This window comes from Psammomys obesus, unplaced genomic scaffold (assembly GCF_907164565.1).
Source record: "Psammomys obesus unplaced genomic scaffold, mPsaObe1.curated_primary_1811, whole genome shotgun sequence".
NCBI classification, from domain to species: Eukaryota; Metazoa; Chordata; class Mammalia; order Rodentia; family Muridae; genus Psammomys; species Psammomys obesus.
In genome coordinates this window covers 26,108,696-26,118,173 of record NW_026585895.1, presented here as the reverse complement: position 1 = coordinate 26,118,173, position 9,478 = coordinate 26,108,696, and the positions used below count along the sequence as shown (strand labels likewise).

At 40.1% G+C, this 9,478-nt stretch overlaps 1 protein-coding gene across 3 annotated transcripts in view; it reads left to right on the top strand.

Moving 5' to 3' along the window:
- Gpd2 (glycerol-3-phosphate dehydrogenase 2) overlaps window positions 1–9,478 on the top strand; it is a 145,559-nt gene that overhangs the window by 128,848 nt on the left and 7,233 nt on the right. For all 3 annotated transcript variants that reach the window (XM_055600530.1, XM_055600529.1, XM_055600532.1), the window contains exons 10-13: window positions 2,271–2,405; window positions 2,557–2,732; window positions 3,285–3,416; window positions 4,229–4,387. In XM_055600530.1, the coding sequence (XP_055456505.1) occupies window positions 2,271–2,405; window positions 2,557–2,732; window positions 3,285–3,416; window positions 4,229–4,387 (602 nt within the window). The remainder of the gene's footprint in view (window positions 1–2,270; window positions 2,406–2,556; window positions 2,733–3,284; window positions 3,417–4,228; window positions 4,388–9,478) is intronic.

Here is a 9,478-nt window from a genome sequence, read left to right as displayed (position 1 = left end):
TAGATAGATAGATAGATAGATAGATAGATAGATAGATAGATAGGTAGATAGGTAGGTAGGTAGGTAGATAGATAGACAGATAGATAGATAGCATGACCTTACTCTGGCTTAGTAGTGTGAAAGTACTGTAGGCCATACAGAATACTTCATATTTTAAATACATTTTTATTTTTCTTAAAATATATTTTCTCAATAATTTGATTCTAACACCCATCTGATAAAACTTCTGTCGTTTCTAATCTATATTGTCTCCTTTTTGAAGCTTCCATTGTATTTTATGAGAATTTTATACATAGCAGGTGCATTATTTCCAACCCTCCACCCCCCACACTTCTATGCATCTTGCCTACTCCCTCTCAAATTGACAACATCTTCAGGCTGAAAATGTCAGGCTAAAAGCCCAGTGCTGAGGTATGAAGTAGAAAGAACTTTCCTGGTTCTGAACTCTTCTTCATGTCCAGCCACAGGATCAGTCTCATTTATAAGGATGGAGATGAGATTAATCTCTCTTCTTTTTCACTCCACGCTCTTTCATGACTGAACTACTTGAGAGTGTCAGGGCTCTGTTCCAGACAGCACAGCCTCGGATATGTGTTGTTTTGTGTCCATTACAGTGGAAAAGACGAAGCATTGGCCAGATAGTTGCTTTGCATGTGTTTTACATTTATTCTGGAAACTCTTAACTTTCTCTAAAATACTTTAGACATTAGTCATGGAGCGTCAAGAGTTTAAACCAGATTCCTGATCAGTGTGGCTACCAAAGGAATTTCACAGGCACAGGAGGGACTGTTCACTGACCACAGTGACGTCGGAAGTGGGTAGGTTGCTTTATTTTTGACTCTGAGGGCTGTGTAAACGCTAATGGAAAATAATAGTAATTTCCTATTTAGGCATTTTATAAAGATTAAAGCACTTTAGACTATTTATGTTGAAAGTTTTTAAGACTTGTAGAACTCGGTGACGCTGGGTTACCCCTAGGCCACAGAAATCTCAAGATCACACCTATTTAAGAGGATAAAAGCACCAGAGGGCTAGATCTGGGGCCAGAGCCCTAGCATAAGGTCTCACATGGCCTCTAGCTGACCAAACTGTGAAGCTGTGGGCTTGCTCTGCAGCTCATTATGTTCTTGCTTCCCTGTTGCATTATAGCTGTTGGATGTATAGCCCCCTTTTGAGATTATAGTCATTTTAAGACTGGCCCTTGATCAACTACATTAAAATATGTAGATTTACTTTAGCTGAATTAATCTCTACCAGAAAACTAGTTTGCTTTTGAAACAGGATCTATGTAGCTGCTGTGTGTCTGAAACTTAACATAATATGTAGTAGTCTAGGCTGGCCTCTAAGTTGTGTTAATCCTCTTGTGTCAGCTTCCTGAGCAAGGATTACAGGTGCTCTTGCCCTCATTGTAGACACATTGATCTGTATCCCTCAGCCATTGTTAGAGCAGTAACAAACGCTTTTCAGCTGTTATCTGATTTCTTGGTATCGGTAATAGTATTGTGCCAGAGATAAGAAAATAATTTTATATTATCTTGAATTTGAGAGAATTTTCATACCTTACAATACAAGTATTACGTAGCTACCAGAAGGAGCCAATACACACATCCCTGGGTCAATTACAGAGGTTAGGGATGAGAAAAGAACAGAAAAAAGAAATTGTCAGCCATTGAGGGACAACTCAGTTTGAAAAGTAAAGCCAGAAGGAACCAGGTCAGATGTTGGTACACCATAACCAGATGTCTACCTGTGACAAGTTAGCTACTAATGACAGCTGGTTAAGGAGAGTAACCCTCAAAGCTTTGGGAGCGGGGATCTCTGAGGTGAAATGAAATGGCTGGGACTAGCAACTGTCTTTTACAGAGTTGGGCCTGCTGTAGATGCTCATGGCTGAGTGGACTGGAGAGAGAGCACATCTGGCTACAGGGCTTGTTAATGAAGGTCTTTATCATTCCTATGGAGAGAGTCAGGTTTCTTCTAGAAGGAAATGTAGCAATTCATAAATATTTTATTTTTCTCTCAGTGGTAATCTTTTTCCCCATTGGGGTTGGTGACACTGCCTTCCGCGGCTTCCTCTTTGACACCTTCGCCCAGATCTTCAAGTCCTTTCCTCCCCCAGGCAAATTCTTTTTTATGCCACAGAACTGACACCCTGATAGTTCTTTGTCATGTTTCAGGTTCCTTTCTCTGATCCCACCTGTGCCTTTATACTTCGGCTGAATGCTTTCCTGTACATTCATCTTTTATGAAATATTTTTGATTTCTGCTAGTGAGAAGAGGGGATGTCCTGGCAGCATGGAGCGGTATTCGTCCCCTCGTTACCGATCCCAACTCTGCAGACACACAATCTATCTCACGAAATCATGTTGTGGATGTCAGTGAGAGTGGCCTAATCACAATAGCAGGTATGGGGGGGCTGACTCCCTATTTGGATTGTTTCTTTTCACTCTAATGAACCAGCGTTTTGTTTTATTTTGCCATATTTCTTGCCAAGAGGTGACTTTTGCTATTATTAATTCAGAATGCCAGCTTAATGGCTTAACAACTTCTTTGTAGGAGGGAAATGGACGACGTATCGTTCTATGGCAGAAGACACTGTGAATGCAGCGATCAAGATTCACAACCTGAAAGCAGGGCCGAGTAGGACTGTTGGGCTGTTCCTTCAAGGAGGCAAAGATTGGAGCCCCACACTCTACATCAGGCTTGTCCAAGACTACGGGCTTGAGAGCGAGGTCCGTGTGCATTGCCACACTCACTACACTGCTTTGATGTTGCTAAGATCTCATTCAGTAGCCGTGGTGTGGCCTCCCTGAGTTACAGTGACCTTTTGCGTGGCTTATTGCTCTCGCATACTGCAAAAGAAAAACAGAAAAGATTGTCCAGCTTTATTATAGTTGCCTTAAAAGTGGTGCACTTTTAGTTTCTCTTTGAAATCTGTGGTTTATTTGGATTGTTTCCAGCGTACAAATTTCCCTAAACTTTTTGCATCCTGAATGCGAGGAAGGGTTGTCTTCAGAAGTGACATCAAGAACAAAAGAAAGCTGAAGCTTCATCCGTCACTGATCCGATCCTACATGAATGCTGAGTCAGTGCTGGTGTAAGCATTCAGAACCCAAGTGGTTTCCTCCCACAAAGTTCGAACCTAATACTCCCTGAGAACTATTAGTTACAAGCTGTAGGAAAACCGTCAACCTAAGAAGATAGTGTTTCTTTGTTCTGTACCTAAAAGGAATGGCATCTGGAGTGCCTTGCCTGAATAAAGCAGTTTTATTTTATTTCTGTAGGTGGCACAGCATCTCGCTACCACCTATGGTGACAAGGCTTTCGAGGTGGCCAAAATGGCAAGTGTGACTGGAAAACGATGGCCTGTCGTTGGTGTGCGTCTTGTGTCAGAATTTCCATACATTGAAGCAGAGGTAGGTAGTGGTCAAGGGACTTCCTGTATGCTGGTGCTCTGCCTACCTTTACCAGTTATGTGCTGCAAAGTTTCAATGCATACAGGACAGCCACAAGTCTAGAGTGAAGTTTTGGGCTTTCACAGATATTGAATTCTGATGTTGACAATGGTAATAGTGTCATTATGAGTGTGAATTCCAGAGTTTGTTCAGGGAAGCACCACATGTCTGAAAATTTGGTTTGTCTTAGAATTTGTAGATCTTTTAATTTCATATCGCTTCTATCTGGACTGGTTCCAGGCCCTCCTCGAGCTCTGATAATTTCTCAGGGATTTGTCTTATTTCTCAAATTATTTTCTGGCACTGTGAAACCAGACGCCACGCTGTGGTTCCGTTGTGCCTTAAATAACTAGTGTCCAGTAAACTTCATTTGTTGTTCTCTGAGGCAGGAAAAACTTTACAGCCTAAAGAGCTGAAACCACAACTTTTCTGTCCCAGTCCTCTGCACAGTCAGGCATGCAAATGAGTGTTTCCATTATTCATTAGCAAAGAGAAGTGATTCCTGTGGATGGTGAGAAGCCACGCAGCTTGCATGTCTACACCTCGTACTGTTCTGTAAGGTGACATTCAGTCTTCCCCAGCCCACTCCATTTTCCAGCCTACTGCAGCAAGCAGAGGGGGGGTTTGTACCATGCCACAAGTGTGCCTGTGTCTGACGGAGACCCGCACATGCTAGGGAAAAACATCACCTTCTCTCAGAGGTTTACTTTTCAAATGTGAAGCTTTATTATTTTAGAAGAAAGATCCAAACCAGCATGTTTTCTGTAACTTAGGTGAAATATGGGATTAAGGAATATGCCTGCACCGCAGTTGACATGATTTCACGTCGCACCCGCCTGGCATTCCTCAATGTCCAGGCTGCAGAGGAAGCCCTGCCCAGGATTGTTGAATTGATGGCCAGAGAACTGAACTGGAGTGAACTGAAGAAACAGGTATTGTATAAAAGCCTTAACAACCACAGTTTCCTTTATAAACGTGAAATAGCTTGTTATGTTTGTAAAGGCTTGCATAATTTTTGATGATGACTTTAGGTTTCCTGTTAACTTCTGTGTTATACATATCTAATATTGCTAGGTCTTTAGAAAATGGAAAGGTATTCTTATGTCAAAATTTCACTGTTACAGAAATCTAGATTTAAATTCCTGGTTATAATTCCTGCTAAAGAAAGATACAAAAGACACAAAAGATACAAGAGGTTTAAAAGTTGAGTATAGCCTTTTCAAGGTCTCATTGAAAATACTCTTAATTTCTGCTCTTGATTAATTATTTGCTAAAAATAGTGATTTCACTGCCTGACCACCAAGGGATTATTATTTGTATCACTTAATATTTTAAAAGAGACCTTTACACTATGAGGAAAAACCAAAGTATCATTTAATGCCTTCATTTTATTACCCCCACCCCCAGAACAAAAATTCTCCAGGCAGTGGTGGCACACACTTTTAAGCACAGCACTCAGGAGGCAGAGGCAGGTGGATGTCTGAGTTTGAAGCTAGTTTGGTGTACTGAATGCATTCCAGGACAGTCAGGAAACCCTGTCCCAAGCACCCTCCCCCCCCCCAATCCAGCGATGCTTGGTTATGCATGCGAGCGTAAGCACATACACAAACAACATACGTACACACACACACACACACACACACACACACACACACACACACGTGTATATATATATATACACACCAACCTCCACACACAAACCTGATAATACACAGAAAATCTTCTTTTTTAAAATTAGCCCAAACTCTTGATGATCATAGGGATGCACTGATAAAAATACCTTCCTCATTCACATATTCCTTTTTTAACTGGATCCATGCAATTTTTTGTTACATGTCACTGAATTAATCCTGGACAAACTCACCAAGGATATCCTCACCTCATGGCAGGACATACTTGTCAGCTCTTAGTACTCATTTTATTCTGCCTAGCTGATTCAACTCTCCCTCTTGAACTGTTTGTTGGGAGAGAGTTTGTAGTGTAGCCCAGGCTGGCTTTGAGATCTCTATCTCACTTTTACCACAAAGGTACTGGGGTCATAGGTGTATCCAAAATGCCTGGCTCGAAAGACTTTCTGACTTGAGTCAGTTCATAATTCCTGTGAATACTGTCCCTAGAGCCATCTCCATTTCATAATGGCTCTTGCTACTCAGGTCTTAGGTCTCAACTTTGCCACCGTACTTTGCATATTCATTCATAGCCCATCCAAAGCTACTCAGAGTCTTACCAAAGTCATCTTCAAATCATGATTGAGCGTCAGCCTTTCTTATTATATTCATTATTGTCACCTTGATGTAGGCTACAGGTGTGTCTTTGTGTCATTGTACTGGCTTCTTTCCAGTAATCCAGTGTTCCCATCTTAACAACTTTGGGAATTTTATGAGAATATAATACAGACTCTCTCTACAGGACTTAGCTGAAAGTACATTTCTAAATTGGTTTTTGAGCCATTGTCTTAGATATGATCATGGAAGGACTTAATGCTGGGAGGTGTGGAAAGTGATCCTGAAATTAGGCCTAGAAACACTTCAAAGTATAGAAACTGGAACAATAAGGAAGGATACAGAAGAAACAAAAGGAAAAGCTGTTAATGATGGGGGAGTTGTAAGAAGATTAAGACAGAGTTGTGACTTAGAAGGGAACAGTACATGAGGGGTGCTGTAACAGAAAAACTACCAGTGGGGTGCTCCAAATAGCAAATATTTATCTCTTTGCTTTCTAACGTGAAGCTCAAGGTCAGGGCACCAGCATGTCTAACCAGTTTTTATGGCTTATGGGCAGATGGCTCTTTGGCATATTCATATGGGTGTCATTGAGCATTTTGCCATGTACAGACAATGCAGATGAGTGTTGGGTATGTAGTCTAACCTCTAAGTATTCATATTACTCTATAGATTCCTGAAGGTGGAATTCCTGGGAAATGTGTATGAAAGGGTAGGCTTATAGGCTTGACTTCATTACATTCTTCAAAGGTACAATGTCCCTATGTCTTTAAAATTCTACTAAAGTTTTCTATTATCATGCTCTTTAGTGAATCGATGGTAGAAATCTCTAGTCAGTGTCTCGATGTCCTCCTTGTGTCCTTGTGTAAAGAATAGACCTGTCTTTGGACTATTGATGGAGGGTCTCAACAGTTAGCCCAGGCTGGCCTGGAACTCATGATTCTACCGCTTCAGCCTCTAAGAGCTAGCATTATAGGCATGTCCTGGTGCCCAGCTACAAAGGGATGACCCAGTTTCTACAAGCAGTAAATCGTGAAGCTTCATTCAAAACCTGTCCCCTGACCCCCTCCTGCTGCCTCTGTACTGACTTATAAATCTTCGAGGTTTTGTGCTTGAGGTATTCATGGTGACAGCACAAGAATATCATTGTCTATCATTTTTAGGTGTAGGTTATATTCTTATAAAATTTATGTACTTATAAAAAATCATACTTGGAATGATTCGATAATAATACAGTTTGTGCTAGAAAGTAGGAAAATATTCTAAAAACCAGTTGTGCTTAGAATTTCCAGGTGAAGAGAGATTTAACTTTATTTCAAACTTAAGGCAGACGTGCAGTCTTAGGACTACTCCTAACTTCCTTAAAGTAACAGAGCAAAACAAAGCAACTAAAGGTATTATTCAGTTTCTGAGGTACAGGAGCTTAATGAGAACAGTAAGCAGTCTGGAGAGTACAAAAGAGAAGGAAAAAAAGAATGAAAAGGTTAGAAAGTTGTACTTCTGAGAAAAGGTTAAAAGCATTGGGATTATTTCGAAAAAGCAAAAGAGGAACAGGGTGATAAATAACTCTGCATAGATGAATTGTGTTGTTTCTACGGTCAATACCCAATGAGTGACCCGTATACTGAATATGGTGCCAAATAGTGTAGGGAATAATAAATAGCTCAGAGTTTCAAGGACCTTCAACTCTAACTGGGTGCATACCGCACGCGCATATGTCAGAAATGCTTCTGTGTCTTTAGAGTTTACAGATGCATTTGGAGACATCATTCTGTGAGGCTGAAAGTCAACTAATAGAGAAAAATGAAGTAGGCAGGACAGCCCTGTCTGGTGGAGTTGGGGAATGACTAAAGAACAGAAAAAGAGATGAAGGAAAGTAGCATTGCCAAACTGTCTACACTAGGGTATGAATTAAAGGTGTGCAAAGATGACAAACATGGTCAAAAAGGAGATTTGGTGTTAAATAAGTAAAAGAAGCTTTAGTTCAGGTGACTTGAAACTTTTGAAATGCTACATGTATTGTCAATTCCAACAGAGAAATTTCCTTGGAGACTTCAGTCTAAACTTGTTTTTTTTTTTGGGAGGGCTGAGCAGGAAAGGGCATGAGCATAACTCAGAACATATTTAGGGAAATGCTGTCCAGAAGAGAAGAAGGGAAATTCTGTAATTGTTATATAAGGTACATTTTTATTTTCATTGTGAGACTTTAAATTTCAAATTTAAAACATATAGAAGACATACTCAGATAGGAGATGACACTCCATAAATTTTATTCCAGTCAGGGAATTTGCTGTTGGGATTCTTTCACTACTCTTGATCCAGAAAACAAAAGGTAGCAAATACAATACCAATTTCAAAAACCAGAAAGCAAACTATGTCTTTGTGATGTAGGAACAGTCTTCACATTGATTCTGGCTGTTTTTCTAAATTATGTTCATAAATATAAGAGATTAAGTTCACTATGATTATTATTATTTAGCAAGAAGTGTAGGCTATGGGAGACTAATAAGACATCACTAAGGAAAAATGTTTCATACATGTCATTTTCATATTAGAGTAAGGATCAGGAGAATGTTATGGAAGTATTTAGGGACTCAATAAAGTATGAATTGTTGCAAAAATATATATTTTTTTAACTAAATCACCAATTTTGGCCTGTGAAGAGATCTTTGATAGCAGGTTGCAAGCACTCTGTCCCCTTGACCTAGTCTAGTTTGGTTCAAGTGTTTACATTACAGTGCTGCTGCTATGCTTTCCTGGTGTGCCAGTAAGCAGAGGAGTGAGTGAATATCTACTAATAAATTGAAACGATAGCCAAAAGTGTACCAGGTGTGTTTCTACGGAAGCAAATGAAAAATCTTGTCCTAGGTTAGACTGACTTCATTTATTCAAGCTAAGTTTGGCAGAGCTTATCAATATAGCATGCGTGAAAAAGAAGAGTGGCTTTCGTTCGCCATGCCTGCCAGTCAAATTAACAGTGGACGATGATTGTTCCGTACTCCAGTGTACTCTTCAGTTGTGTTAATATAGATCACGTATCTAGAGAGATGGAATTGAGTGTTACTCCTTTGAAGGTACTTGCCTCATCTCTGTAGGAGCATATTCTGACAGTGGAATTATATGACAGAATTTGTGGTCTGGAAGAAAACCTCTGACAGGGTATAGGGCTTTGAAATAATGTTTCTGCTGAAGCTGCTGACTGACAAATCTCTGAGGAGTAAAGTACTTGATGCTGCTTTCAGGAGGTAACTAGTGATACAGAAACATAGGAAGTCATCCCAAGCAAGTTGGAAAAGCTGGAAGATATTTAATCTCAGCATAAAATATTTTAATAGGTACACCAACCTTTCTTGAACCACTTTGAGTAGAGTTATATTGCAAGTAGCAGTGTGATTTAGACAGACAGACAGACAGACAGACACCCCAGGTTTCTGTTTGATCTGGATGGACAGATTTCTCCCTTCTTTGAAATGTCGCAATTATTTGATGGAGTGTGGATAAACACAAGCAGTAAAGGAATGTGAATTGAGGAAGAGCTTGTCACTGGTGGGAAGGCTCCAAGCAGCATGTCCAAGGACATGGATTTTGCAATAGCTTATGTAAAATGGCTGGAAAAAAATGCCTTGAACAAGAGAGTCCATTTTAAAACCATGACTGGTGGATTTTCTTATGTGAAGAGAAGCCTGCTGGTGAAGAATGCCATTGGAAATAGAGACTTTACGGTTTTGTTGTTGTTGTTGTTTTGTTTTGTTTTTGTGTGTGTGTGTGTGTGTGTGTGTGTGTGTGTGTGTGTGTGTGTGT